General features: G+C 48.0%; 1 protein-coding gene across 1 annotated transcript in view; it reads right to left on the reverse strand.

The window, feature by feature from the left end:
* Nucleotides 1–636: 636 nt before the first annotated feature.
* Nucleotides 637–25,912, reverse strand: part of PAPLN (papilin, proteoglycan like sulfated glycoprotein) — a 52,704-nt gene continuing 27,428 nt past the window's right edge. The window contains exons 8-28 of the mRNA XM_074867923.1: nucleotides 25,614–25,737; nucleotides 24,774–24,854; nucleotides 23,376–23,548; nucleotides 22,642–22,765; nucleotides 21,404–21,530; nucleotides 18,435–18,642; nucleotides 16,520–16,696; nucleotides 15,062–15,218; nucleotides 14,373–14,459; nucleotides 13,544–13,832; nucleotides 13,296–13,413; nucleotides 12,469–12,598; nucleotides 10,579–11,230; nucleotides 9,683–9,820; nucleotides 8,700–8,824; nucleotides 7,620–7,758; nucleotides 6,059–6,196; nucleotides 5,266–5,393; nucleotides 4,606–4,714; nucleotides 3,107–3,282; nucleotides 637–2,548 (exon numbers count right to left, since the gene is read on the reverse strand). Of these exons, the coding sequence (XP_074724024.1) occupies nucleotides 2,373–2,548; nucleotides 3,107–3,282; nucleotides 4,606–4,714; nucleotides 5,266–5,393; nucleotides 6,059–6,196; nucleotides 7,620–7,758; nucleotides 8,700–8,824; nucleotides 9,683–9,820; nucleotides 10,579–11,230; nucleotides 12,469–12,598; nucleotides 13,296–13,413; nucleotides 13,544–13,832; nucleotides 14,373–14,459; nucleotides 15,062–15,218; nucleotides 16,520–16,696; nucleotides 18,435–18,642; nucleotides 21,404–21,530; nucleotides 22,642–22,765; nucleotides 23,376–23,548; nucleotides 24,774–24,854; nucleotides 25,614–25,737 (3,576 nt within the window). The 3' untranslated portion in view covers nucleotides 637–2,372. The remainder of the gene's footprint in view (nucleotides 2,549–3,106; nucleotides 3,283–4,605; nucleotides 4,715–5,265; nucleotides 5,394–6,058; nucleotides 6,197–7,619; nucleotides 7,759–8,699; nucleotides 8,825–9,682; nucleotides 9,821–10,578; nucleotides 11,231–12,468; nucleotides 12,599–13,295; nucleotides 13,414–13,543; nucleotides 13,833–14,372; nucleotides 14,460–15,061; nucleotides 15,219–16,519; nucleotides 16,697–18,434; nucleotides 18,643–21,403; nucleotides 21,531–22,641; nucleotides 22,766–23,375; nucleotides 23,549–24,773; nucleotides 24,855–25,613; nucleotides 25,738–25,912) is intronic.

Genomic DNA, 25,912 nt, shown 5'->3' on the forward strand with positions numbered 1-25,912 from the left:
AGCTGACTACACAGAATATTTAAATATTCTAACCATAGAGCCTCTGACAGAGTAGCAAGGGATATTATGGAACTGACGGCTTATTCTGGGACAAAAGGGTCTGATATAACCACAGTCGACTTCTAAGTGTGCTCCACAGGCCTTGACTCCCCTCTCTGCCTGCCACCTGTGAACCAGGAGGGCTTCACTAGGGCTGGTATTTACACAGTCTGGGACTAGTCCCTGGTCTCAAAAGGCAAAGTCATACTAAAATATCCTATACTAGGTGCTGGTCTGAGGTGTTAAATGCAAAATTATATACAAACACAATTAGAAGTTCTCAGAACCATCTCATTGTTCTTAAATATCCAATGATGTCAACTTCAAACCTCACACTGTAACACCTACCATGAATTACACAGCAGAGGACATTCTCCCTAATCAAATTGAAGGGTCTTAACTGCAAAAATAAGTGTTTCTATGTTTTTTAGCAAGCAGAATCTATCAGACCCCAGAAAGACCCACCCCCATGTATAGCTGCGTGACTGTCACCTCTCACTCCTTTACTGGATTGCTTCTAGACTTTTCAGTTTGTTCACATCTTAAAGCAGTGTGTCCAATCCTGAAGCCATACCTGTGCTGAAGAGAGTGCAATCATTAGGTTAATAACTTTTATTTTTAGGTGGCACATCTGAACTGATGATTTACTGGATTTAGAGTCCAAACCAGCTTTAGGCTGTCAAGCCTGGAGATTTACACCTATGTGTTACTGCTGCCTTGACTACTGAGTCTGGGCTGAAGGAGAGTGGTGTGAGCAGAGTCAGTCCTGAATTAGCTGCCTGCCTTAAATTAAAGTAACAGAAGTAGGAGAAGGAAAAAAAAATAAAAATCCTCCACTCCCTCCAACCAAAACATCAAGATCAACACTACACACCAGTCTACTAGTTTATGGCTACATCTATGCAAATAATAAATGGCTGATGGTGCTGATTAATATGATTAACCCATCCAAGTCTCAGCAGGGAGTCTGGAATGAGGAAGAGGGGGACTGGTAGGGCTGATTCGAGGGTAAAACAATACCATGGAGGCTGTATAAAAATGCTTTTGCTGAGAAATAATGCCATTTTGAGATACTGAAGACACCCAAGAGCCTTTCCTGGTTTAACAGATCATGGTATCACCTCACATCTCCACACCCCCCCCTTATTGCCTGAGACTTTCTCTTTCAGAGCCCCATATGCATGCTGGCTGCCACTCCGAGTTAGTCTTGAAATGAAGGATGCTTGTCAGCTCTAGCTGCTCTGCATCTGGAAGTCCTTGCTTGTTAGCTCACAGCAGCAGGAATCAGCCCAGGCCACATGCAGAGCCAGGCTTTCCTGGACTTAACTGAGACTAAGCAGATCATTGGGAGGTTTATTCTGGCAAGTCAAATGCCCCAACATGTATTTCTATGTGTATATTATTCACCTCCCCAAGCTGAAACTCAGCACACTGTTACCACTGAGCCCAGCTTTGCAATAAATTCAACAGCACAGTTCTGGCTCAGAAGAAAAAAAATATTATCTGCTGAGCCTTTCTAGAGCAAGTGATATTTAAACTGCAGCTCAGAACAGGTAACAGTATTGGTATGTTTATCTAAATCATCCCTAACATTCAGAAAGGGCTAAAAGTATTCTTCTATTTTAAGTGTTCTGTGAAGCATTGCTTCTGCATTTTAATCCAAAGCTGATTATAGTCAAGTAGAAACCAAACTGACCCAACTAGAAATTTCTCTAAGGTCTACTGGAATAAAACAGCTACAGTAACGTGACATTACAGCTGCATCCCTAGAGCTAGTAGTCTCATAGGACCTGAGCAGTAACTTATGTGCATCAAACTCTTTCTCATGGCCAGAGTCTTTTGCATTTAGATGGAAAGTGCTCCCCAGGATTACAAATGTTCATTGCTCATTAGTGCTTTAGTTAAGACAATTCGGGCCCATCTTCAAACACTTCGGAGCACCATTTTTTTTAAGAGCACTTCTCTCTCTTGCTTGTATGAAGAATTGGTCTCTCCCTCTTTCATGCTGGTTATCTGCCTTCTGTAAAGTCACAGCATGTTACATTCCCAGTATCATCTTGGTCTGTGAATAACAGCAACTACCCTTATGTGAAGAGATGGATTAGCTATAGCAGGGCATACAGGAGGGAAAAACGGAGTTTGCAATAAACCTGAGGGTGGTGAGTCTCCCACCTTTGAACAGTTACACCCACCACACTGTGTTCAATTCACCCTCTCGAGCTTTCCAGCAGGGCACAGCTCCCAGAACAGTTTCATGCAGTAAAAGGACAGAGTTCAGACTTCCAGTCTTGTAATGGGTCACCTGTAGTTTCACGTGGCCGTGGAGGTGTCTGTCAGCCGCGGTGCCGGGGAGGGCTGGCCTGGGGTTGGTAGCGAGAGCAGCTGGCGCAGCAGAAGCTGGAGTAGTATTCGTTACTGCAGAGCTGGGCCTGCAGGATCAGGTCACAGTTGGCGAGGTGTGGCTGGTCCACGCACTCTCTGCTCAGGTCCACAACATGATTCACAGTAGCTGCAGCCAAGCAAAAGGTGAAGCAGCTGTAAGTACACTGCCAGGGCTTATCCTCAGGTTTCCTTTCCCTCCCAAAAGACACAGCATGTTCCTGCTTTCTCCACCCTGCCAGTTCTAAGGGGATTGTTTTAAATTTAGTCCAACATCAAGGATGAGAGGGAAAGTGATACCTCTGGTGCAACAGGAGGAGAACACGGTTTCTGGGGCCAATCTTCTGAGGAAAGACCACTCTACACCCTGTGTAAAGCCAGTTGGATGGTGTCCAGAGTCCAAATACAAATCTTGCAGCCAACTATTTGGTCAACCAACTATGGCATTTTGGCCTCAGGAAGGTAATTAGACTCCCAGTGTCTTGGGTGGTGGGTGCGTGTGTTTCCACCATCCTGCTTCTCTGCCCAGGGAAAGCTGGGCTCCTCGGGTAGCGCAACCCAGGGACTCCTGCTGCTCCCCAAAGCCCGAGGTTGGCAGTGGATGGCCACATGCAACGGGCAGGGTTATAATAGTGACCAAGAGGCAGGCCCTGTGCCAGGAGAAGCAGGGAGGCCAGGTTGTACTCACTGCTAGGCCTGCTCCTCAGCACTTTCACCTCCGTGCTGGCACTGACAGAGTTGCTGCTGCTGTAGGCACTGCATGTGTAGGATCCCTCGTCAGCCTCTTGAACGTTGCTTATGACCAGGCTTCCATCCTGGGACAGGTGGATGTGGTGGCCATCTGCCCGCATGGGGACTCCATTCCTGTGGCAAAAACCATTTTGTATCACTATTCCCACCCATGGGGGCTAAAAAGGAGCTCTCTGTGCTCTTTGGAAACTGATGCTCTGTGAAAGGGGTGAATTTTTACAAATTCAGCAGGAAGGAAGAAGAAATCTTTTACCACAGCCTGGCTCTACAACTGGCTAGTAACACGAGCCTGAGCGAGTCTGCATCCGTTAGCCCACTGTCTGCGTGGGAGGTAGCTAGCTGTGTGCTCTCTATAAAGACATTGTCCTTTCCGCTATTACACATTTTTGAGGTTTGAGGAACTAAGAGAAAATCCAGGGTGCCTTTCCCTCTCTCCAGGTTGTGGTCTGGCAGTGCTTGTTTGGCTGGCACCGATAGCAGCGCATATTGCTTAAGGAACATATGGGGTAGTGAGCAATGCGCCCTCTTTCCTCTCTCTTAAAAGTTTGTTTAAAAAAAAAATGTTTAAAATACCAGCAAGATTGTGTCTGTTCTTTTCCTCCTGGAATACTCTGTGCCCAGCAGGAAAACTGCCTGAATTATGAATTACCAAGGAAATGCAATTTGTTTCACTGAAAAGGGTTTCATTCAGACTCTGAAACTTACATCATTTTGTTAACTCAAATACCAAACTTAGGTATGGAAGAAAAGCTCTCTGTGAGATGGCCCACTTCAGTCCTACCCCTTGGAGTAGAGGAATTTAAACAATTACCAATCCATCTTTGTATCCTTCGCAAGGCTCCAAAACAGAACTGATTATTTTCAAATAGGGAACAAAACCCACACCAAACACTTGCACAAATGCAGAGTTTCCCCATAAACCATCAAGAGAAGAGGACACAGCTTTTCCTTTACCTTATTATAACACTTTATAATCTCCTTTGCTCCCAGCTTGACAGTAGAGAGAGAGAACCATTGCAGCAGGAAGCCGGGAGAAGAGTCACTGTTATTGTAGGGGCTAAAATATTTGCAAAGTTTAGGTAGAGAGTTTTATAAAGACCAACTAAAGGTCTTCTGATTACTCATTTTAGGTTTTGCTATTGTAATGTCACTAGCTGTCCAGCATGGAGCCCTTTTGAACTCCATGAAATCTTGGCTTAACATCTGCTTTCCTCCTTATTTGGCTGGAACATGAACTTACTGATCCCTACACCCCACAGGGATCTTGCCCAGGATATCTGGGTAACAGCCAAGTTGTTTAGGAAAGGGTAGGTGATGCTAGCTGGGGCTGAGAACCACGGGTCTCTTCCTTACCTGGGAGGCTTCCTGCATAATTATTTGGAGGGTAAGTGATGCGGTTTGAGAAGAGAAGGCAAGTTCTGTCTCATTTTTGCTCACCTTGACCACCTTATGTTCACGTTGTTGCCAGTCACTGTACAGTGAAGCTGAGCAGTCCCTCCCTCAGGTACTGTGATGCTTGGCAGGAGACCAGTGATCCTCAGCTCTCCTAGACCAGAATAGAAATCATCACTAGCAGGAAGACAATGCCATGCTGCCCACTGTAGTAGGAACACTCCCTCATGGGAAAAGTCCAACATATGCTATGATGAGCTATGAGCCCCTAGGCCTTGAAACAGCATGTTTGGAGCTATGATGCTGTTGCTATGGGGAATGCAGATTTTCTAAGGGCTTTGGCCCAAGCAAGGGCAAGTAGCAGAGGCCTCAAAGAGCTTTTTCCTCCAGCTGGACACAAGCACATCATATGCACAGAACCACCTCCTTAGTTCCTCTTGCTCCTATGCCCATTCCACACCATTGTTCCAGAAACAAGATCCTAAGTCACTCTTACTGCGCTACTGGTCCCTCTTCCCAGCTGCCTGGAGCACCACGATCTACTAGACACACACTGGGTAAAACAATTCACTCTTCCCTTGCCCTCAAGCTGCCTGTTAAACATCAGGTGTGAAGCCGAGAGGCATGGCCAGACAAGAAACCCAGAGACTGCCCAGCCCTCCCCATTTCCCGCTTGTGCCATGCGTGCCTCCACCCATCCAGTACCCAGAGGTCGGAACAGGACCTGGCGCTGGTCCTGGTCACGTCCATTTGAGGCAATGCAGGTAAAGAAGCCAACATCTTCAGAGCTGACCCGGCTGATCACCAGTGCCCCATCTGACTGCTGCCTGTGCCTGGGGAAAAAAAACCAGAAAGCCCCTCAGCCTGGGCTTGGCTCAGGATGGGACTCCAGCCACCAGAGCTGAAGCCGAGCCTCCTGCACAACTTTGTAGTAGCACTGAGCAAAGGTTTAGCAGCAGCTCAGTTTAACCTGTAATGCAACCCCTGGTCCTCAAATCCCAGCACTAGTGCTGCAGACTCTGGAAAAGCTTGCTGCTAGGGCAGGTTTCTGGGAGCAGAGAGTGAGGGGAGCTACAGGAAAGCAGCACCAGTATCTGTGGAAGTTCACTGCAGGCACCCTGACCTCTCTCTTTGCTGTGACCCTCTGTTCTGGCTCACAGAGCAGCTGTTTTTTGGCAAATTTGCTTGCCATGTGTTCTCTTCCTGCTAATCTTGCAGATGAACAAATTTCAGCTTTGGCTCACTGGCAGACCCTGTGTCACAGCTGTTCTCTCGGGAGTTCAATGTTCAGACTTTGACAGGTGAGTGAGGCCAGGGCAGACAAGCAGTACAGTCTGGCCCCAACAGAGGAAGCTGGTCAGCACAAAGCAGGACGGGCCCTGGCTGCACGGCCAGCAGCTCCCTTCTCTCAGCGAGGGGACAGGGAAGGCAAGGCAAGGCTTGGCTCTCCTCCACATGAACCTGCCTATGGGTATGGTGGAGCCGCCTGGGAGCTCACCTGGGAGAGGAGAGGGGCTGCCCGTCTTTCTGCCACTTGATGGTGAGAGCCGGCGATGCTTCCACTGTGCAGGGCAGTCTGACTCTCTCTCCGACGTTGGCCTCCACCACTGAGGGCTCGCTCTTATCCATTCTCAATCTGCAAAGTCCACAAGCACAGCAAAAGATACAGAAAAGTCCTCATTCAGCATCTGACCTTCAGCACAAGGCTCTCTTAATCACAAGCCTTACTTTTTTCCTCCAACGGGAAAGGGCGGTCTCTGCACTCCCGTTAGAGTTCCGATACTTGCCACTACCAACGTTCGGAAAAGAGCAGTCTGCATCAAATCATGCTCCAGTTCAGCACAGCTTGGTGCTGCACTCCTGCCAGCCAGCTTAACCCTTTAGAGACAGCAACCCTGTTTCTTACAGCATCCCTCTGGATAACAGCCTAGGAAGTGTTAACAGCATGAGCACATGGCAAATGGTACAAAGTCCTGAATGGGCCACCAAGAAACCTTCCCCCAAGCTGCTTATCTGGCACACAAAAAAGAGCAGATAACTTTTCTGGGGTGTGAAGAGCCCATTGCAATCACCTGACTGCGTGCAAGGCCCAGGAGCTGGCCATTCACTCCATGCAGCAGAAAGGTTGGGGTCAGGCTCTCACACCACCCATCTCCTCATGCTCTTTGCACTCATAACTACAGCTAAACACCATTTTAGAAGGGAGGTAAACCATGATGTTCCCAGAGTCAGATAAAACATCATCTTCCCCACCCCCACTCTCCGACCTGAATTCTTGATCTCAAAAAACAAAACCAAAGAGCCTTAATTCAATGCTCTTAATTCAATGAATCACTTCTTTCTGCTTTTAGGCAGAAGCAGCTAAGGAGGTTGCTGGGGAGTTCAGCAAATTGGCTGGGTCTAAGGTTGTAAACTCAAAAGAAGGGAGGGATCAGATCATGGTCCCATTTAACCTGGAGCCCCAACATGCTGCATTTAAGGCAAAAATAATTTGTACCCTTTTGTTTCTGTGGAGCCTAGAAGCACCAAAAAACCATGCAAGCAGCTACGAAATATGTCACCCAGTACGTGAGGAGATAGTTTTGAGTCAAACTGGTTTGTTCACAAAATATTTAAAATAGATGGGTGGAGACTAAAGTAACCAGAGCTTTTTTAAATATACCTATGTCTATTTTGTGCTAGTTAAGCAGTTCCTATTTGCTTTGCTTTTTTCCAGGACAGGTTTCTCTTTCTGCCTACTCTAATTTGAACAGCTAATGACTGTGCCCCTTGATATTTCTACTTTCATTTGAACCTAGCTCCTTTGCTGTCAGCCTCCCTGCACATCTTTGCTCAGAATAGGCTTCTTTCAAGAGACCCTCGGGGAGGACAGAAGACAGCTTGTGACTGGGATCTTCTCCCATTCCTGTTGTCAGCCGTTCAGTACTGCTTGTTTCCCAACCGTGCCCCAGAACAGCTGACCCAGGACCTTTCCAATCTTCAGCTTTTCTACATGAAGAGATGCCATATGGTTCATCAGCTGGGCACGGTGGACAAACTGTTGCTGTATGTGAACCTACCTGTATGTGAATCGCTGATGCACAGAGGAACCGGCTGCCTGTACAACCTTCCTGCCTCTGGATAGCTCTCGATGCTGCTGATTTTCCTTGTGAAGGACCCGACCTCTCTCACCCTCTGCCAGAACAGCGCTCTGGTACTCTATTCAAAATAAAATGCCATATGTGAATAAAAGGACACTTCTTACTGTGACCTCTTGCGTAGGGTTTCTATGAGCTTGGGAGAGCTCGCTGAACTGGAGCCAAAGAGCCCTTCAGCCATCTGTTTTCTGGCTGACTAGTGCAGTAAGCCTGCGCTGTCTACTAATGAGAGTCACAGACCTGCAGGCAAGCAATTTTAGCCTCCTTTCTCTCCTCTGTCAGTGAACATGTTGCAGCCTCCCTTAGGCCACAATGCCTTCTGCCCCATGTGCCATTGCTGTGACAAAGCAGACTTCAAAGATTGAAGGCTACAGGGTGCCTTGCTGGCCCATCTTTTGAGACTAGTCTTTCTTTTTGTTTGTTTGGGGTTTTTTTCTTAAATAAAGCACATTTTTCAGAATAGAGAATTGTTTGTTACCCAGCAGGACCTGTTTGGGCAAAACACAAAACACAAACGCACCAGCATAGACAGCTATGGCAGACTGGTCACATTATAGTGTGAGATGGAAAGCCCAGGAAACTGCAGAAAACCCTTCTTCTGAAGTCTCCTTTCTGTGATCAGGAGGCAGCTGACAGCTCTCAGGGAGGAAGACATGCTCACTGTGCTGGAAACAGGGCAGGTTACAGGCAAGCCACAACTCCGGCTCTGAGGTGGCACTTGCAGGGGAGGAAGTGCTTTAGGGATAAGGCTTTATCATGAGGCAACACCAAAAGAAGCCCTGCTGCCTCCACACTCCCCCCTTAGCACCCTTACAGCAGAGGAGACAGACTGCTTTGACTAGCACTTGGGACACCACTGCCACGGAGTGAAGGCAACACTGTTAGCACAGTGTGGCAGCAGAGGAAGTTTGCTCCTGCAGCTGGCTTTATTGCTCCTCTGGTCAAAAACTGTAACAAGGATCCCCGAGGTATCTCTTTGGTCTCAAGAGGAAGATAAGTCACCTATGATCTGTAACTGAATCTGTCGGCTCTCCGTCCTCCCATCAGAAATGAGGCATGTGTAAGTCCCGGTGTCCTCCAGCTTGACGTGGCTGATCACTAAGGAGCTGTCGGACTGGTAGGTGTGCCTGCAACAGGAGCAAGGATTAACTGCCTCTGCCTGCCCACGGACAGCAACTGGCCAAGGCAGACCAGCCCTTCGTGCTGTTGTTACATAAACCATCACCATGTAGTGCCCTCCCCGGCTTAGAAGAAAACAAAACCCTGTTGACAACAGAGAGGTCACAGGCAGGGGAAATAACTGCAGCAGAAAGGAGGTCAGGAACAGAGAGGAAACTGAGATGGGAAAACAGGCAACTGCTTTCAGCAACCCTCTCCCATGAAGAGGCAAACTGCCCTTCCAGGCAGGAGCTTGAGCCCCAGCAGTTATCTGCAAACAGAAAAGCATAACTGGGCTTTTCTTAACTGTGATTTTCATAACACAAAGTGACTGTCCAGCTCCAAACTGTTGCTGAAAACAGACTTACCAGGAAAAAAGTCTTTAAAAGCAGTTTTTAAACAAAAATTGTATCTTAGATGAGAGTGCCAGAAACTTCCAGCCAGAGGAACTCCGAGTTATTTGGCTACAAGCTTCACCCTGGACTACTGACTCAGTGCTTCTCCAAGATGAATCCAAGAGAAACAATATTTTTTTTGTATCACTATCCACATGTCAGCTTCCACCAGTGCCTTGTTATGGGACAGCCCCTGTTCTGCCCCATAACACTAGCCAGTGCCTCAATACTACTGCAGACTGTATCTGTTTCTGCTGTGCGCAGAGCAGGTGGACAGTTCATGCTCTTAGGTCAACACAGGACTTGTTTATTTTTAATTTTTATCTTTTAAGATTGTTAACAGTAAGATTATAAAGAGAGCAGGTGAGCACAGTTGGCACTCTGCCCAGCAAGGAGCCCATCTGCTCTACAAATGAAGGGAGGTGAGCTCACCTGTCAGAGGAGACTGGTCTGCCATCCTTCATCCACTCCACTCTGGAGAAGGGGGACATGCCTGTCTTGCAGACCAGCTGGATGTTTTGTCCCACCACTGCTGTCACAAGAGAAGGCTTGGCTTCCTCCAGGGTGGCTCTGAAAGAGAAGGCGATTCCATTGGCACCTCTGCTGCCCTCCTCTCCTCTGGGTCCTCTAATGTGACTCTGGATGAGTCACAACCACAGGGCAAAGCAGGACCAGCTGCCCATTTGGCTCTGAGCAGATGCACCAGGCAACCTGTGGGGAGCCCTCTCCTACATGGCAAGGGTTGCTCTGGACAGACTGAATGCTACAGTATCTCCAGGAAGAGAAAGAGTCCTACAACCCCTCTCCTCTGAAGAAACTAGGTTCAGCTCAGCAGACAGACAGAGATCCAGTGCAGACACATTTAGATCTAGCTCTACGAACTCCTGATTTTCAGGGCGATGCTGTCTGGATTCTGACCCAAGCTCTGCATCTTAAAAGTCTTCCCTAGAACAACCCACTGCACACTCTGAAGTCAGAGAGCCAGCTAAATTTGTTGGTCAGAACACGAAAAACACCTATGGATTTTCATTTACAGTGTAAGAATGCCTCCCTGACAGAGACCCCAGGATCTTGTAGTCTTTTCACACACCATACTTCCAGTGCTGTCAGAGAGCAGGAAGAGCGCAAGGAAAAAGAGACAGCAGATAACTCCAGGGCCTGAATAACTTGATTTACCAAAGGGTCATATGTATAGCCAATCCATTGCATGGTATTCCCAGTCAGCTGGTCCCAGCTGGGGTAACACTTTCACTGCAGAGGAAGCTGCACTGATGCTTCACAATGAGCTGGCAGAACGGGGGGGGGGGGGGGGGGTGTGGAATCGTCACCTGTGCAGAGCCCACATTGGGAACAAGTCTGCAGGAGCCTGGTGCCCAAATCCCTCTGTCATGGAAACATCTGCTCCAGAAGCCTTATGCCACTGCTCGCCTTCCTGGGGTCGTGCCTGCTGGGCACTGCTGCGCTGCCTCTCCGCGGGCCCAGGCACTGCCGTGTCCCACAGGCGCAGCTGGCTCGGGCTGTGCAATCCACTTTGCTGGGTGCCCCAGCGCTGGCTCTCCAGCACACCAGTCCTCGGCAAAGACTCTGGCAGCACCTTGCTTCTCCAGCTGTCCTGTCTGTGGCTGTCTTGCGTGGGGTGTGAAGCCCCATAGACTCCTCCTTCTTGGCTGTGACTTGCAGACTCTCTTGGGGGTGGCTGCTGCTGACCCCGAACATTCCCTGTACGAGAGTGGGAGCCAGTGTGCTGGCGCTGCAGGGCTCCTGTGCTAGAAGAGGGCTGGTGCTCCAGAGGACTGACCCCCACAGAATTGCGGCACACTCTCATGCACTCTTCCTCCGAGGCAAAGCTGTTTTTATTGCCGTGACAGCCACCGTACCAAAACCGGTTGCACTTGCCAACGACAGTCACAAAGTACCAGCGAGTGGTCCAGTTTGCGCAGGGGCCGTGGGCACTGGGCAGCAGGCATACAACAGGATACGCTACCAAAAACAGCAGAACAGAGGAAGGAAGATGTGAGGGTCACGAAGCACAAAGGTCCAGGTGCTTCAAGCCACCTGCCTAGATGATCTGGTGGGCCTTGTGGGCACAGGACACTTGAGTTTTGCACCCAGCTCTGCTTTGAAATTGGGCAGCTGCTCACATGTTTCTTTCTGCCCCAGTTTGCCACTGGTGAAAGGAAAACCAACCTCAGAGACTTTTCTGAATCTAGATACTAGACAGATGCTTTATGGTCTTTCTCGGGGAACTGTGCAGTTACAGGTTTGGCTCCCAGGCTTCCTCTCCTGCAAGGGGCACGTGGCTGCCGTTTGCAAATTTCCAGCCCACAAAGCAAGTGGATTAGACCCAGTTGTGAAGCTTCGTGCATTACAAAATACCCCTCCACATGTTGATATAAAGAGCAGCCCAATGTGTCTACAAACCGAGCCCTGTGCTCCGAGTCATAGGTGTCACAGCCACATGCTGAAACACACTGGATACAGGGCTCTGCCTGAGGGAGGGGTCCTTTGCCAAGCTGTGGTTGCGCAGAGAGGACCCAGAGAGCTTTCCCCTTCCCCAAGGCAGCCCCCCAGGGCTGGTCACCAAGTAATCTCTGTGCTGTGGCAAAAGGGCAAGGCAATGCAGCAGCAATGTGCCTGCAGAGGATACAGCTGGAAACTACAGGAGCAGAGATGCTTCTGCCTAGCAGCTCTAGTGCCCTCATCGCAGAGCAGGCACTGTATTGAACTCTGCTGACTGAAAGCATCCATGTAGCCCTGAGCAACACCTCCATCCTTTGCTGTAGCTCTCATTCCACCCCTGTGCATGGGCTGTCTGAAGGCTGAGCACAGCCCTGATTCCTCAGAGAGGCCCTACATCTCCTAAACCCAGGTAAGTAATGTGGAGCACTCCAGACTGCATCAGGGTGTCTTCTCAGGGGCAAACAGCTCCCCAGAAGTCCTACAGACTGACAGAGATCACACACACACACACTTCTGTCCAACTATCGGCAGAAGACAACAATTTCTGCTGTAGCTGACAGAACTGAACCATCTGGCTGTTTTTCTACACTCCCTCCAAGCTTCCCCTGCCCCAGCCACCAGGCGGAATTTCTTTTCAAAGAGTTAATTTACTACATTTTACAGAGAGCAGAGCCTCTACACAGGAAGCTTCCATATGCTACTGGATTCTGCAGAACTCTTCCTACGTTTCTAAACCAAGAAGCCAAAGCATCACTTACGGTAGTTGGGCCTATTGAGACATCCTTCCCCTTGAGGGCCTGAAGCTGAAGCGACATTGTCAAAACAGCAGCCGTACACAGAACTGCGGCACTCGCCCGAGGGGTGCTGCTGGGACAAGGCTTGGCTTGCCTTAGAGACAGGAATGGAAAGCCAAAAGTTATCATGCATGCATGAGGACAGTAGCACATGCAAGGCACCATGTCCAAGCTGTCGGCTGCAGAAGGCCAGCTGTTAGAGGAACCACTATTGTTCATTTGCCTCCTAGAGTCTTTCATGCTGGGAAGGAGTGGGAAAGCTTGGTTGTCAGCCACGGAGCCAGGGCTGCACTTCTCTGCAAGACAGACCTAACCAGCCCAGCAGCAGGCCAGTTTTTTCAGCTGGCCCCACCAAGCACCCCAAGCTATGAGAGGAATTACCTCCTTGGCTATTTTGGCCTCAATTAATCTGCAGAGTTGACAAACAAAGACAATTAATAGTGGCCATGTTTTTCCCATCTTTTTCCTCCTAGAAATTGGATGGCAAGTTTCTGACTGACAGAAATTTGATTACTCAGAATTATTCAATCAGTTCTACACAGGATGGTCTTCTACTTCTCAGACATCTCCCAACCACCCACTCTGTCCCCTGCTTACAGTGGATCACAGGCGGATAGACTGAACTGGAGCGGAGTGGGCGAAAGGGCTTGATGCCATGCCTGGAGTATTGGCTCCCCAGCATTACTGGCAGAGATGAATCACAACAGAAACCCACCATGTGAGTCACTGGGGTCAAATCTGAATCTTCATACCTGATGGACTCCTAAAATGGAAGAGGTTTTTGTACTCACTGTTGGAGTGGCCGCAGTGGGTTGATTTCTGCTCACTTGAACATCACGGTAATATCGTGGGCATCCCATGTTGTTTGGACCCTGGGCAGCTGATACTCCATCAGGACAGCATCCATACCTACGGGCAGAAGGCAGAGGGGCTGCAGCAATACCTGACCTGCCCAGCTCAACAGGCACAGGCTATAAATTTCAGTAAGCCCCCAGGAAAGGCAATGCCTCCCTGCTCAGGCCTATCTACTTCCAGCTACCTGTTTCGGTGACAGGTGCTGAAGGGGCAACCTTTCCCCAAAGGGCCTGAAGCCGGAGTGTGCCCATCTGGACAGCAGCCGTGTGGGCTCCGGTGACAGTCCTGAGAGTCAGTCCCTGCAGTGGGGTCCTGAGAGAAGCTGAGCTGATGGGAACCCGATGAGCGTGACCGAGATTCCCAGCGAACAGGCAACAAGTTGATGCCATGGTCTTTGGTGGATGGGATGTGGTGATTCCCAGAGGTACTACGGATCGTGGAGCTCCCAGAGAGCATCCGTTCATCACCAGAATCTGGGGAGAGAACTCCTTAAAGCATGCCAGTGAGCATCAAAATCTGGTCAGTTTTCCTCATCTCTGCTCTCTTTTACCTGCCCAAGGCTACAGGGCAGGCTTTTCTGCATTGGGGTTTCACCTGAATGTGTGTCTTCTGGCCCACCCTTCTGGATTTGGCTGTCCTGAGGTTCTTTGCTCACTGCCCTGACCATTCTTTCTACTGTCCCATGAGAAACCACCTGCCACATTACTGTGGTCCCCTTGCATCATCCCTTCTTCTTATGATCTGCTTTGAGTAGCACTTCTCTCAGCCAGCACTTAAGTCATTCTGTCAGAACCTGGGATCTATATACTGCTACAGAGTCTTCTACATGGACAGATTCAATTACCGCTCACTATTGGTGTAAAAGAATCTACACTTTGTCCCTAGCTCCATGAATGTCTAGGAGCCCATCAAAAGAATGAGAGAAATGACGAAAAGGAGGAACCTTCCCTCTACCACACCCTATTTCAAGTCCACGATCATCAAAAACCCAAACTAATAAAATTCTTCCAAACCTGTGGCAGGGCTGTTTGGGTTGTAACGTGTCAGCAAGGACTGGCGAGTGACATCGTATCCCATAGTGTCCTGCATACTGGGGACCTCTGCAAGGAGAGACATACACAAAATAAGTGCAGTTAGTCCAGACCTATGTTCTAATAATTGCAAATGCATCCAGGAGTCAACAGGAAACTAAAGTTGATGAAGATGTTTCTTTTCTCCTGGAACAGCTGCTGAGCAGCAATTGGATTCATCTGGATTCTCGGGACAGCAACCTGCAATGGGCAGGCAGACACAAGTCAGCATTTCAGCTCTGGCACGAAGACTAGGCACAGACAGCAAGCAAAATCTTCTGAGCAGTTGTGCCTCTTTTATAGCTGGTGCACAGATGGATGACAGTTGGCTATAGCTTTTAGCTGCTGAGCCTGCCCAGGTTGCCATCTTTCTTGAGTGGGAGTCCTGGGGTCAGTCTGCAGCACACAGTGGGACAGAGCCATCACAGAATACTGAATTCAAAATAGCACATACCGATGTTGTTCCCAAGCCTGTTACACACATTTCAAACAGCACAGGTACCGGGACTCTGAAGATGCCACAGTTATATGCATAAAACAAACTCACAGAATGGAGACAGACAGAGCTGGAAACTTCTACTCCTAAACAAAAGCTTCTTAGGAAAAGCTAGGTGTGCAGCAATACCACTCACGCTGTGGCAGGTAGCAGGGCTGTGTGTTGCAGCTGCCCAGGGTGGCTGGTTTCTGTGGCTGGATGGCTTTGCATGTCTCAGGACTGTAGAATTTGGAGTCGCCGTCAGCGCAGATGACCTGGCGTGTCCGGATGCCTGAACTGCAGCTCTTCGAACACTTGATGACAGAGACAAGGCAAGTGAGCAGGCAGCAGAGGCCGAATACAGAAACCCCATGGACCAGAAGTGTGGAACAGCTGCATGATTAGCTGCAGGCTTAGCACAGCTTCCTCCACCAAGACAAAGCAAACAATATTTCGGCTGGATTCATCTGAACAATTAGAAAACCATACTTTAAACCATTTTACCAAAAGTTGCACCCAGCCCTGAAGCATTAGGCTCTGAGCCAAGCTCAGCCTGTAATATCCAGATGAGCTGCTGGTACTCAGAGTGAATGCAGCAGGGAGCTAGAACGAATTGTTTCAGCTGGGCCTGAAGGCATCTCAGTACTATGGGGATCCACCAGCTGTGAGAGGGTCAGTTTTGAACTATGCATTCAAGAACAAGGGTTTACAACAGGAAAGCAAACTGGTGGCTTTCTTGTAAGCAGCTGACTGGAGTTCTCACTGGAAGCTGTGGATGAAGAGGGAGCAATGAGCTCAGGGGAGGGGAGAGAATGAGGTATCTGTGTAACCCACCTACTCATGGCAAGGTCTACAAACACTGGTAGAGTATTCCTCTCTTACGCAGATGCAGGCGGGAACCCTTCTGATATTGGAAATCCAGGGGCCAGGAAAGATCAGGTTAGGGTATGCAACTTCTTTAGCTGTTATTAAAACTTGGCCCACATCTCATGAAGAACCAGAATTAACATGTTTCAACTCAGAACAAGCTGGTCTGGTTAGCACGGGAGGGAAAAAGTGTGCTTGGAAGTCACCTGATGCATTGGATCTACCCCTATTTCCTCCCCCCCCGGCACTTTTTCCAGGTTGAACACAGTCTGGCGCTCTCTACAAACACAAGACTAATCCAGCTGAAGCACAATTCATCTGAACAATTACAAAAGTGTACTTTAAACTGTATCACCAAACACAATGACCAGTCCTGAAGCCTGGAACTCTAGGCCATACTCAGCCAGAGAGCTGTTCTGCTATTCACAGCAATGGAGCGAAGAATTGGGAATAAACAGCAAGAGTAGATTGTTTCACTTTATTGGCTGCATTTTGCCACTGTCACTGAAACTATAATCCCTCCCTCAGAAGGATTTATTTTTGTAGCAGCTGCATACAAAGCAGGCAGCAGATTAACTGGAGCATTACTAGTGCCAGTTACAATGCAACTGTGAGCCAAGAGACCGGTAATGAAGCAGTACATGCTCCCAGCCCCAGCCAACATGCAGACTGCACGGATCAAAGCTTGTTTGTGAGGAGCACAGCAATATAATCAGTTATTTCCGAACCATGAAAGTGCAATGCTCACCAGGCCCCAGTCTCCAACGTGCCAGCCAATTTCCTGGACGCAGTTCTCCTTAAGGCAGGGTTGGGTGGCCGATGGCTTTGGCTCCATTAGGCAAGCGAAGTCCTGAGCCTGAGAGCCCTGCTGCGTTCTGCAGGTGACAGTCCGGGTCTGGACCCCTTCCCCACAGCTGGCTGAGCACTGCAGAAAGGGGCCCAACAATTACAAGGAAGTATCTGGTTTCCACTTGCATTTCCAGGCTGTGATCCCTAACATTAGGGCAGAGCACCATTTTGAGATCACCTAAAACAATCAACCATCATTAAAATCATCTTCTGGGATGGGAGTTAGAAGAGGTTGTTTATGCTGTAAAAGGGACAATAAAGCATGGTGGATAGAGTCTGGGAGATCTGGAGCTCACTGGATGATTTTGGCCTAGTCATATAATTTCTCTTGATCTCTATCGAAGAAGACATGGAGAATGGTTTTGAAAAAATATCCATACTGCAGAATACATTGAGAACAATAAATGGCAGGAAATACCTGGAAACTCATGTTACTTACTCCAGATTAAAATCAGTTCAAGGTAAAGAATTCAAGGGAAGGTGAAAAGATTAGGTTCTTGTATTACTCATGTCTTCTGCCTGAAGAACCTTATGCTCCATTTGTATGGTATGGAGCTGTGAAAACGTCTATACTAGTAACTGGTTTGTGACATTCTCAATGCCCTCAAATTCACAGTGGTGTTTCCTGGAATCCATCCTACTTCTCCATGAGTCACCAAGGTCTCTTACAAAGAGTATTAACTTGGGGACAGTCTGAATTACTTTAGATGAGCTTCCCAGCTGAGTTTCAGCCACTCATTTACTAGAGTGACCTTTTATCTCTGAAAGTACACGAAACACAGTCACTTTTGACAACCCTGGAATGAATCATTTAGGAATGAGTTTGTAAGAACATGACACTTGGTGCCTTCCCCAAATAGAGCTCTTACTCCGCAACCCTGAAGTTATCTCAGTATTCACATCTCACATGAAAAAAAAAGACTTTATAGTCTAGGTTATCATGCCTCAAAGTAACATTTTATGCTGCTGCACCACTCAGACAAAGTACCACCACAAGACCGCAAGTCAAATGTTGTAAGCATGCATGTACTTTTAAAAGAGGAAAATTCACTTGCGCTTTAGGGACTGAGTAGATACTACCTTTACTTTCTAAGCCCTTGGAACGTAAAATGCCCTCTAAATGCCTGGCTGGCAGGACTGAGCACATACAGTTTGAATGGTTTCCTCTCCTGGAGATATAAATGCACACAGGCATCAAAAATGCACCGCGCAGCTGTGTTTGGAGAAGTCCTGCACTGACACACAGCAAACAGGTCACCAGTGGTTCAAGAGTATCTTTCTTACTGGCTGTTGTAGTGGTAGTACTGCTGTCCAGGGCTAGCAATGCTGAGGCAGCAATATGCATGGAAGTAAACAGCACAGGCAGGAGCCATGAACTCCTGTTTTACAGAGGAGGGAGTGTTAGTCCACATCATCAGCTGATGGACAGCAGCTCTCATGCCCACGCTCTGCCTTCACCAGACTCAGAAACTCAGCCAGGGCCATGTCTGGTGGATCTGATAAAAATACAGGAGCAGAGAAAGGACTGGCAGACCAGAGAAGAGAGAGAACATGCAATGAGAGCAGCAGAGGTACAGGGGCATGCAGAGTTTTGAGGAACAGGGATGTGTTTATAGGAGGGCATAGCTGCTAGGTAGGTGGAAAACTTGTTTGGAGGGCTACAGGGACAAGTCCTTCACCTCTGCACACCACCTATCCAGGGACACACACTTTTTACAGTCCCAGAAAAGGAGCCTGGCTCTTAATCCCCAAGCTTTGGCAGATCCTCCTTCAGTAGGAGCCAAGAGGCAGTTACTTCCCGTGCACAAACTCACCTCAGACCAGGGCCCCGTGCTCCAGGTCGCACACTGTCTCATGTTGCAGGGCTGACTGCTGCGAGGCTGCTGTGCGAAGGCCATGCACTCAGCATTATCCACCACCCCTTGCGAGCTCTGACCATCAAATGCCACACAGTAAACGGAGCGAGTCTGGGTGCCCCCACCACAGGTAGCTGAGCAGGATCCCCACTCCCCTGTTTTCCACCTGCAGGTCACAGAATCAAGGAAACAAATGTAAGCCCAGCTAAACCGCCCAGAGGCACAGGGGAGGTCAGTGCCACGCCCCTGTTGTAATCAGACAGGGAAAACATCCCTTTGCAGAAGAGAGTCAGAGGCAAGTTCCCATTTGACCAAGCGCTGCCCAGCTTAATTGGCAATGCAGAGCATGAGTCCCACTCCAGAGACAAATCCCCAGCTACAAAACACTTGTTTCTCTGGAAGTGCAGAGCTCTCCCAGAAGGGGAAGGTTTTGGTCTCCTGGTGTCTGCAAAAATGTCATGTCTGGAATGGAACATCAAAGAAAAAGAAAGAAAAAAACCAAAGAAAACAAGCCAGATCATTTAAAAGAAAAGCAACCCAGACCAGCCTACCCACCCATTACACTCCAGCCATTATCAGAAACAGTAAAACCAAGCCAAGAGCTCACTCTGCCTGCAAACCATGCCAGACACTCTCAGAAGTGTTTGTGAACTTCTCACTGACAGCCAGTAGAAAGCTGGTTTATTCCTCCCATTGGTCAAATTCTCTAACAGCAGCACACACAAAAAAGCCTCAGAAACTTTAAATAGATTTTGTCCTGTGTTTGGTTGCTGAAGCTGTTACAGAAATGATACACCCCTGCTAACAGGAGGGAGAATGACCACAAAACAATCTGACTGTTTGGATGCTAAAATCCTGGCCCTTGTCTATTCCTGCATCTCAGAGCTGCCCAGGTAGCTGGGACCACAGCTTACATGGCCTGGCTTCAGAGACAACATAACATTTCATTCCCGACTCCAGTGTGCTGCACAGTCAAAAGACACTGGTGGTGGAGGGGGAGCATCACAGTAGTGTGCTTGTCAGCTGCTGCCTCCACTTGCAGCCAGGTAAGCCGCAGCCAGGGAGTAAAGGCAGTTCATGTTTTCTCCCCTAGTCTTCCAACTGCTTCCCTGGTCTGCCCTCATGACACCTAAACAGAGTTTCAGCCAGCCAATTTGCACTCACGCCCTACCAGAAACTCCACAGCAGACTCGGTCATGTTCATCTTAAGATACCCTTCTTTATTGCTAAAGATGCAAGTATCAGTCTGAAACAGGATGGCTTTTGCTATAAAATATGATGTTCCCTTTTCAAAGGGAACAACTGCAGCAAATAGAAGCCACTTAGAGTGCTGTGGTTGCAGGGCTCAAAACAAATTCATTGATCAAGATTTTTTGGAAGCTCCAGTGGGGATAACCCCTCCCCAAACAGTATTCTTCCTCCTGTAAAGCAAATGTAGAGTTTTAGAAGGGCTATATCAACTGGATGGGCTCACCTACAGCTTCCTTCAATTGTGAGTCAAGACATCTTCTCTGACACTTGTTTCATTTCCTCTGTAAGACGAGGTCAACCACAAGAACCATATGAGGATCCCTCATCAGAGGACAAAGAATTGCAAGTCCTAAGCTATTAGCAGCTTGATGGGGGACAACTGTTTTGCTTTTGATCTTTTTTATTTCTCATACCTCAGTGTACATTAGAAGAATCATGTGTGTCACATCCTTGTACTCATCACAGTTTATAAGTACTTTTCTGCCTGCTATAAGGCCCACGCCAAAGAAAGAAGCACTTTTAAGAAACAGGCTTTTGCTATGACATGCTGGCATCCTGGCCAATGTTTCAATTGCCCAATCCATCATGCTCTCTTCTCCTTTCTGTTCTTTTCTCTATAAATCAAACAAAAATCTTCCAGAACATCCCTTCACCTCTTTACCCTGATTCCAGAGAAAAAGCAACAGTTATCAGGATAAGCAGCCAAAAGCTATGAAGAAACTGTCCCCTTCTCAGTCCCATAAGAATCAAGTTACCAGGGGCACGCACAACCACCTAAGCAAAGCTGCACCCTCCACCATCATTTTCATTGACAAGAATCAAAAGCAAAGCACCACTGCTACCACCAGTGCCAAAGAGCAAAGCCCCCACAGACTTCAGTGGGCAACAAGGTGAAGAGCAGAAGAAAGCAGCTGTCTTCCTGTGCTTTTTGTAACCTCCTTCTCCTTGTTACCTCTTCATTTGAGAGCTCCATGCTCCACTGTGACTCCAGGCTTGCGGCAGATAGATGTAGGAAGTCCTTTATACACAGAACAAAGGATTTAAGGAACTTAAAACAAGTAGCTACAGGCTACCATGTATTCAGAAATGCTTCCAGGTTTCCAAGTGTCCTCTCACCCCCAAAAGCACCCTCACAGGCCTTCACTGCACTCAGACACACAGTGAGACACACAGTTAAGGCTCTGGTTACAGCTCTGGATGCTCATGTAAGAGCCAAGTGAAGCCAACTGTAAGTCTATGCCAGCAAGGGACAAGGTGGAAATGGCTGGGTAAAGCAGTTTGAAAATGACGGAGAATGAAAAGATTCCAGGACTCATCCCTTTCGAAGAGCGAGGACACAGGGAACGCAGAAACCACACCAGCTCTGACCTCCTATGCTGTTTTTGCAGGCTCCAGTTGAAGAGAACAAAACCCAGAGAATCTGTTTCCTATCTCCTAGATGGGCTAGAAGACTGTCCTCCACAATCACACTCTGGAAAGTGAATTTAATTGGTCTATAAAATAAACATAGGATGTATTAAGCCCTTTCCTTGTCTCGGGCTTTCTCTAAGAAGTGAAATACTTCCCTGGAGGGAAACATGCTGGAGGGCAGGAGAAGTGAGAGGGTCATTCCTTTTCTTGGTTCAAAAAGCACCTCAGAAAGATGTCAGAGTCCAGAAGAAGGAAGGAAATCTTACCGTTTTGTCTGAGGACAAGTTTGACGGCCACATGTCCGGTTATTGTCTGGCTGTGGTTTATTCCTGCACATATAGTCTGGATAAATTTCATTGTCTATGGTACAAAACACCAAGCGGGTTTGGAAACCTAAAGGAGAAGCAAGAGAGTATCCTGATCAGTACAAACCACCCAGGACTAGCTTTGCAATGTGCTAGTGGTGACAAGACAAGTTTCTAAATTAGTGCAGAATCAACACCCGTCCCAGCCAATCTGGAAAAAAGTCAGATGCAGTTCTTGGTCTGTCACTAAACATACAAATGATGCCTCCCCACAGTATAGGAGTCCACTGGAAGGGCAAGAGAGGCAGAAGTTCTGTGTAGTTGAGGGGCATTTTCCTATTATTTTATGGATTGAGACTCATAAGGGAAGTGCCATATCTATATATCGTTCATCAAGTATACTACACACATCGTGCAACATTCCAGCAGCAGAGCTGGGGGCCTCCTGTTAGACTCAGAAGGTCAGTCTTGTGAAGACTGGATACGGGAGGAAAACTTGCAACTCTTTATGCTTCCTACAGGATAAGAGTGCCATGGCAAAGACAATATCAGCACCTACAACCACAACATGGCAAAAGCTATCAAGATGGCCATCAGCACAGACCACCAGAAGAGGCTGATAGGAACTCTCTATACCAATCAATCAGCTGGAGAGTTTATTTGTTTGATTGGAGTGTTTTGTTTTGGTTTGTTTTTTTAAGCTTAAATTCCCTAACTTTGCTCATGGAAGAATCTGTAAACTGAACATGACATGACACCCCAGGAGATCTAACAGCCCCCCTGGAAAGAGGGAATCTTTCAGGCTATGGTAGAGAGGAATGATGTGATTCAGTTATGTAGGCTACGTCAGTTTGAAGAGGACCTCTCAAGTGGTTGAAGAGGCCTGAAAAGGCCATAAAGAACTGGAGCAAAACAAAACAATGGCTATCTATGAAGATTCTTAACAGATCCTACTAACAAGTCTGAGGACTAGGGCATGGAAAATAAGATAGGACAAGGCACAGGGCAAAGTCCTTTTGTGACTCCATCTGTGACTCTCCCTTGACAAAACCTTAGGTGCACCTTGCAGATACCTGTTCTGTCTTCCATCCAGAGACTGCTGGGAAGCAGCTGCAGAGGGCAGCACACAGTCACAGAGTCTTCAGGGTGTGGATATAAACCCCACACCAACGGCCAGAGACCAGGTCCTGTTCCCTTACCTCCTCCGCATTCGGAGCTGCACTCACTCCAGGAACCATAGCTCCAGCTGTAACCCGAGGCCTGTCCCTGCACGGGCAGGTAGTACTCATACTGTACCCCTGGGTTTGGCTCCTGGCTGATGAGCTGTGAAAGCATGGGAGAAAGTCAGGGAAATCACAGCAGCAGCACTTTTCCTCTTCACAGCATTTCCCCACCATGTTTGAGCGTTCGAGCTGACTTGGGCCTTTGCTGTTCGAGGAGCACTTATTCTCTATGCTGTGTTTTCTCCTTGCCTTCTACAACACTCTAGAGAGCATTAGCTTTCAGAGAAGGGTGCATTCATCCTCCTCAGCATCAGCAGATCCAGGTGCTCCTGTAACAGTAAGTACCTCTCCTGGCCTACAGCACACTATAACAGGCAGTGCCCTAGAGCCCATCTCTGCCCCAGCACCATTTGGTGCTGACTCCCCCCTACCTCAAAGTCAGAGCCCAAGGGAATAGGCAGGAAGTCAACATCAAGCCTTGCCCTGCTCCTTTCTGGGCAACAGAACCAGAGCAGAAAGTAGTGCTATTTCCGATTTCTGCAAGACCACCTTGGTCTAGCCTGGGGGCCTACAGCCTCGTAAGATTCCTGGGGGCCCCGCCAGTCTTTCCCATGTGGTCCCCACCAATGCACTCCCATGGCACAAAGCAGGGGCTGCTACTCAAAGCAAGGGAGCAGGGGTATCAGCCAGAGACAGGCACAGCTGCTTACCTCAATGACGAGGGGTTCTGTGGTGGGACCCTGAGCATGGAGGAGCTCTGGAGCCAGATCACCCTCTGAGCCACGGTCATAGTGCATAACCGTGCTAGCTACCTGCAGCGCTCGGCTGAAGTCGATTGTCCAATGTCCGTTCAGATAATATTCCCCTCGCACGTTCTTGACAGCTGGACAAACCCAGAAGCCAGAGAAGAAAAGGCAGCAAGTTAACATACCTATAACCTGACAATTGGCTCCAGGTAGCACAAGACAGAGCCTGCTCTAGACTTTCAGGGTACTGGCAATCAATCCACAGAGCTCTCAGCTCTGCCATTTGAACCCCAGCTCCTTTACATCATTACCACAACCCTTTAAGTGTGGCAACTATCTAATAAGGCAGCATCTTCCAACACATCAAAAATTCACACGTCAAGAGAGGACCATAAGAACTCCACAGGGATGCTTCCGTTTCCACTCAACACTGTATCACAGGTGTGGCAAATAAAGGTGACCATCACTGTCCAACAATGCTGTCCCCCCATAAGGCACTCTTTCCAGAAGCTGCTCCACATTCAGACAGTGGTTCTTGCCAGCTTTGCTGCAGACCAAGTACTTCTTAGCTGCACAGCTAAATGCCTCCAGCATATTCCAGTCTCTGCATTCCCCACAGGTACTCACTGAGGCACAGCCTAAGTCAGACTTTGTCCCACTTGCTGTTAAGATGTGGGATTCACCCCCCACTGCCTCTACACAGTTGTACTGTTCATCAGACATTCTATGCAGAAAACAAAAACTTTGGTGCTGCATCCCGTTTTCTACAAAGTAAAACATCACCTGACAGATTTGTCCAAAGTACAGTGTGATGGAAGTGTCAGAAAGCAGTGCTTTCTCCGCTGGAATTTCCTCAGCCCTGCCCAGAAAGCTAGGTGAGGACATTTCTCCCTCCTTTTTGCCCTCTACAGCATGACCAGAATTTGAAGTGGTACAGAGAAATACCCAAAAGATATCTCAGGAAAAGAAGCCCATCCCAAACTTTTCCATGGCAAGAGTAGTTAGGATTTACATTCACCAAACAAACAGCAGAACTCATAGCCAAATTTTGCTCTATCAACTAGACTACTTGTAAGTTCCAGGCCCAGAGTCTGAATGTGGCGTGGGTACTTTTATTCCCCATCCAAGAACAAGATCACCACAGGACAGAAAATGAGGTAAACCTGAAGCCCAGAGTTGAGCATCACTAACACTGCAAGGATACGCAATGAAAATCAGATCCTGATTTTCAGAGAGTTTTTCCCTCTGCCATATCAAGGCCTCAAGGTAAACATTCCAAAGCCCAGTATACCTGAAAACCAAATTTTAATGCAATGGCTGGAATCCAAATGGACTGAAACACAGGTTCTGACCCAGTCTTACCCAGGAAGTTCCTGCTGGGCATAACCTCCTTAATTTGAATGCTTGTGGCTCCCACAGGAATGATGAAGATTTGATTGTAACCTTAAAAAAAAAAAAAAAAAAGGGGGGGGGATTATTCAGTATCTGTTCATGGATGCCACACAGTCACTCTTCTGTGCCAAAGATGCTCATGGTTTCATTGGTGCCTGAACAACCGTATGAGCTTTATGACGGTGCCTTGAAGTATTTCAGCTGTCACTATATCTGCATTCTGAATAGCTTCACCCTACGCTATCCACAGGTCAGTCCATGTGTAAAAAGTTCCAATTACGCCTCAGAAAAGTAAGCACAGCGGTCAGTGCAAAGTCCAGTTTTTAGATTTTATAATCTTCAGAATTTCAGTAAGCATCATATTGGAGATCAACACAGAGGGATTTGACCACAAGAGTAGTTATCTTGAAATTTTTCAAAACTGGCTAAATGCAGAAGCTGCAATCCCATTTGCAGCCTTGGACTAATCCTGGTGAGGCTATCGGGACACTGGAAAGGGGGACAGTCTGATGAAGGAGGTATATAGCTATGTTCATATGGTACATTTATAGCACCTGCTGGAGACTGAGCATGGCAAGTCCTTTAGTCTGTACAGAGACTAAGGAAGTTATTCCCAGGATAAGGCCATCAACACATTTTTTGATGATAAAGATGCTGAAGAGCCACACGCCATACAGACATTTCCGCTGAACATCCAAGCCTTCCTACAACGATCACGTGAGCAGGTGCCCCCACCAGCCCTTGTAGCAGCTTGACTTTAGGTGTAACTCTCTCCTTCTCATCTGTTCAAACTACCTAGATCATCTGTACCTTTAGGGAGGCTGGGCACATCAAAAGTACCCTTCACACCATAGCAGGTGCTGCCATCTCCTCCACACTTCAGGCACTTGTCCTCCTTCTTGGCAGATTCCAGCATGTTATCACAGCCAACGGCCTGTCAGAGCACAGGAGCATTGATATGAATAAACCATAATGACAGAGGAAAGAAAGAAAAAATGGCCAGATGCTGGACTGATCTAATGAGAAAGCCTGAATCTAGGGAGTCTGGGAAGCAGGATAGGGCAAGGAAGGATTTGTCAGAGAAAGGACAGAGTTGGCATCTTCTATTT

Source organism: Strix uralensis, chromosome 4 (genome assembly GCF_047716275.1).
Source record: "Strix uralensis isolate ZFMK-TIS-50842 chromosome 4, bStrUra1, whole genome shotgun sequence".
Classification (NCBI taxonomy): domain Eukaryota; kingdom Metazoa; phylum Chordata; class Aves; order Strigiformes; family Strigidae; genus Strix; species Strix uralensis.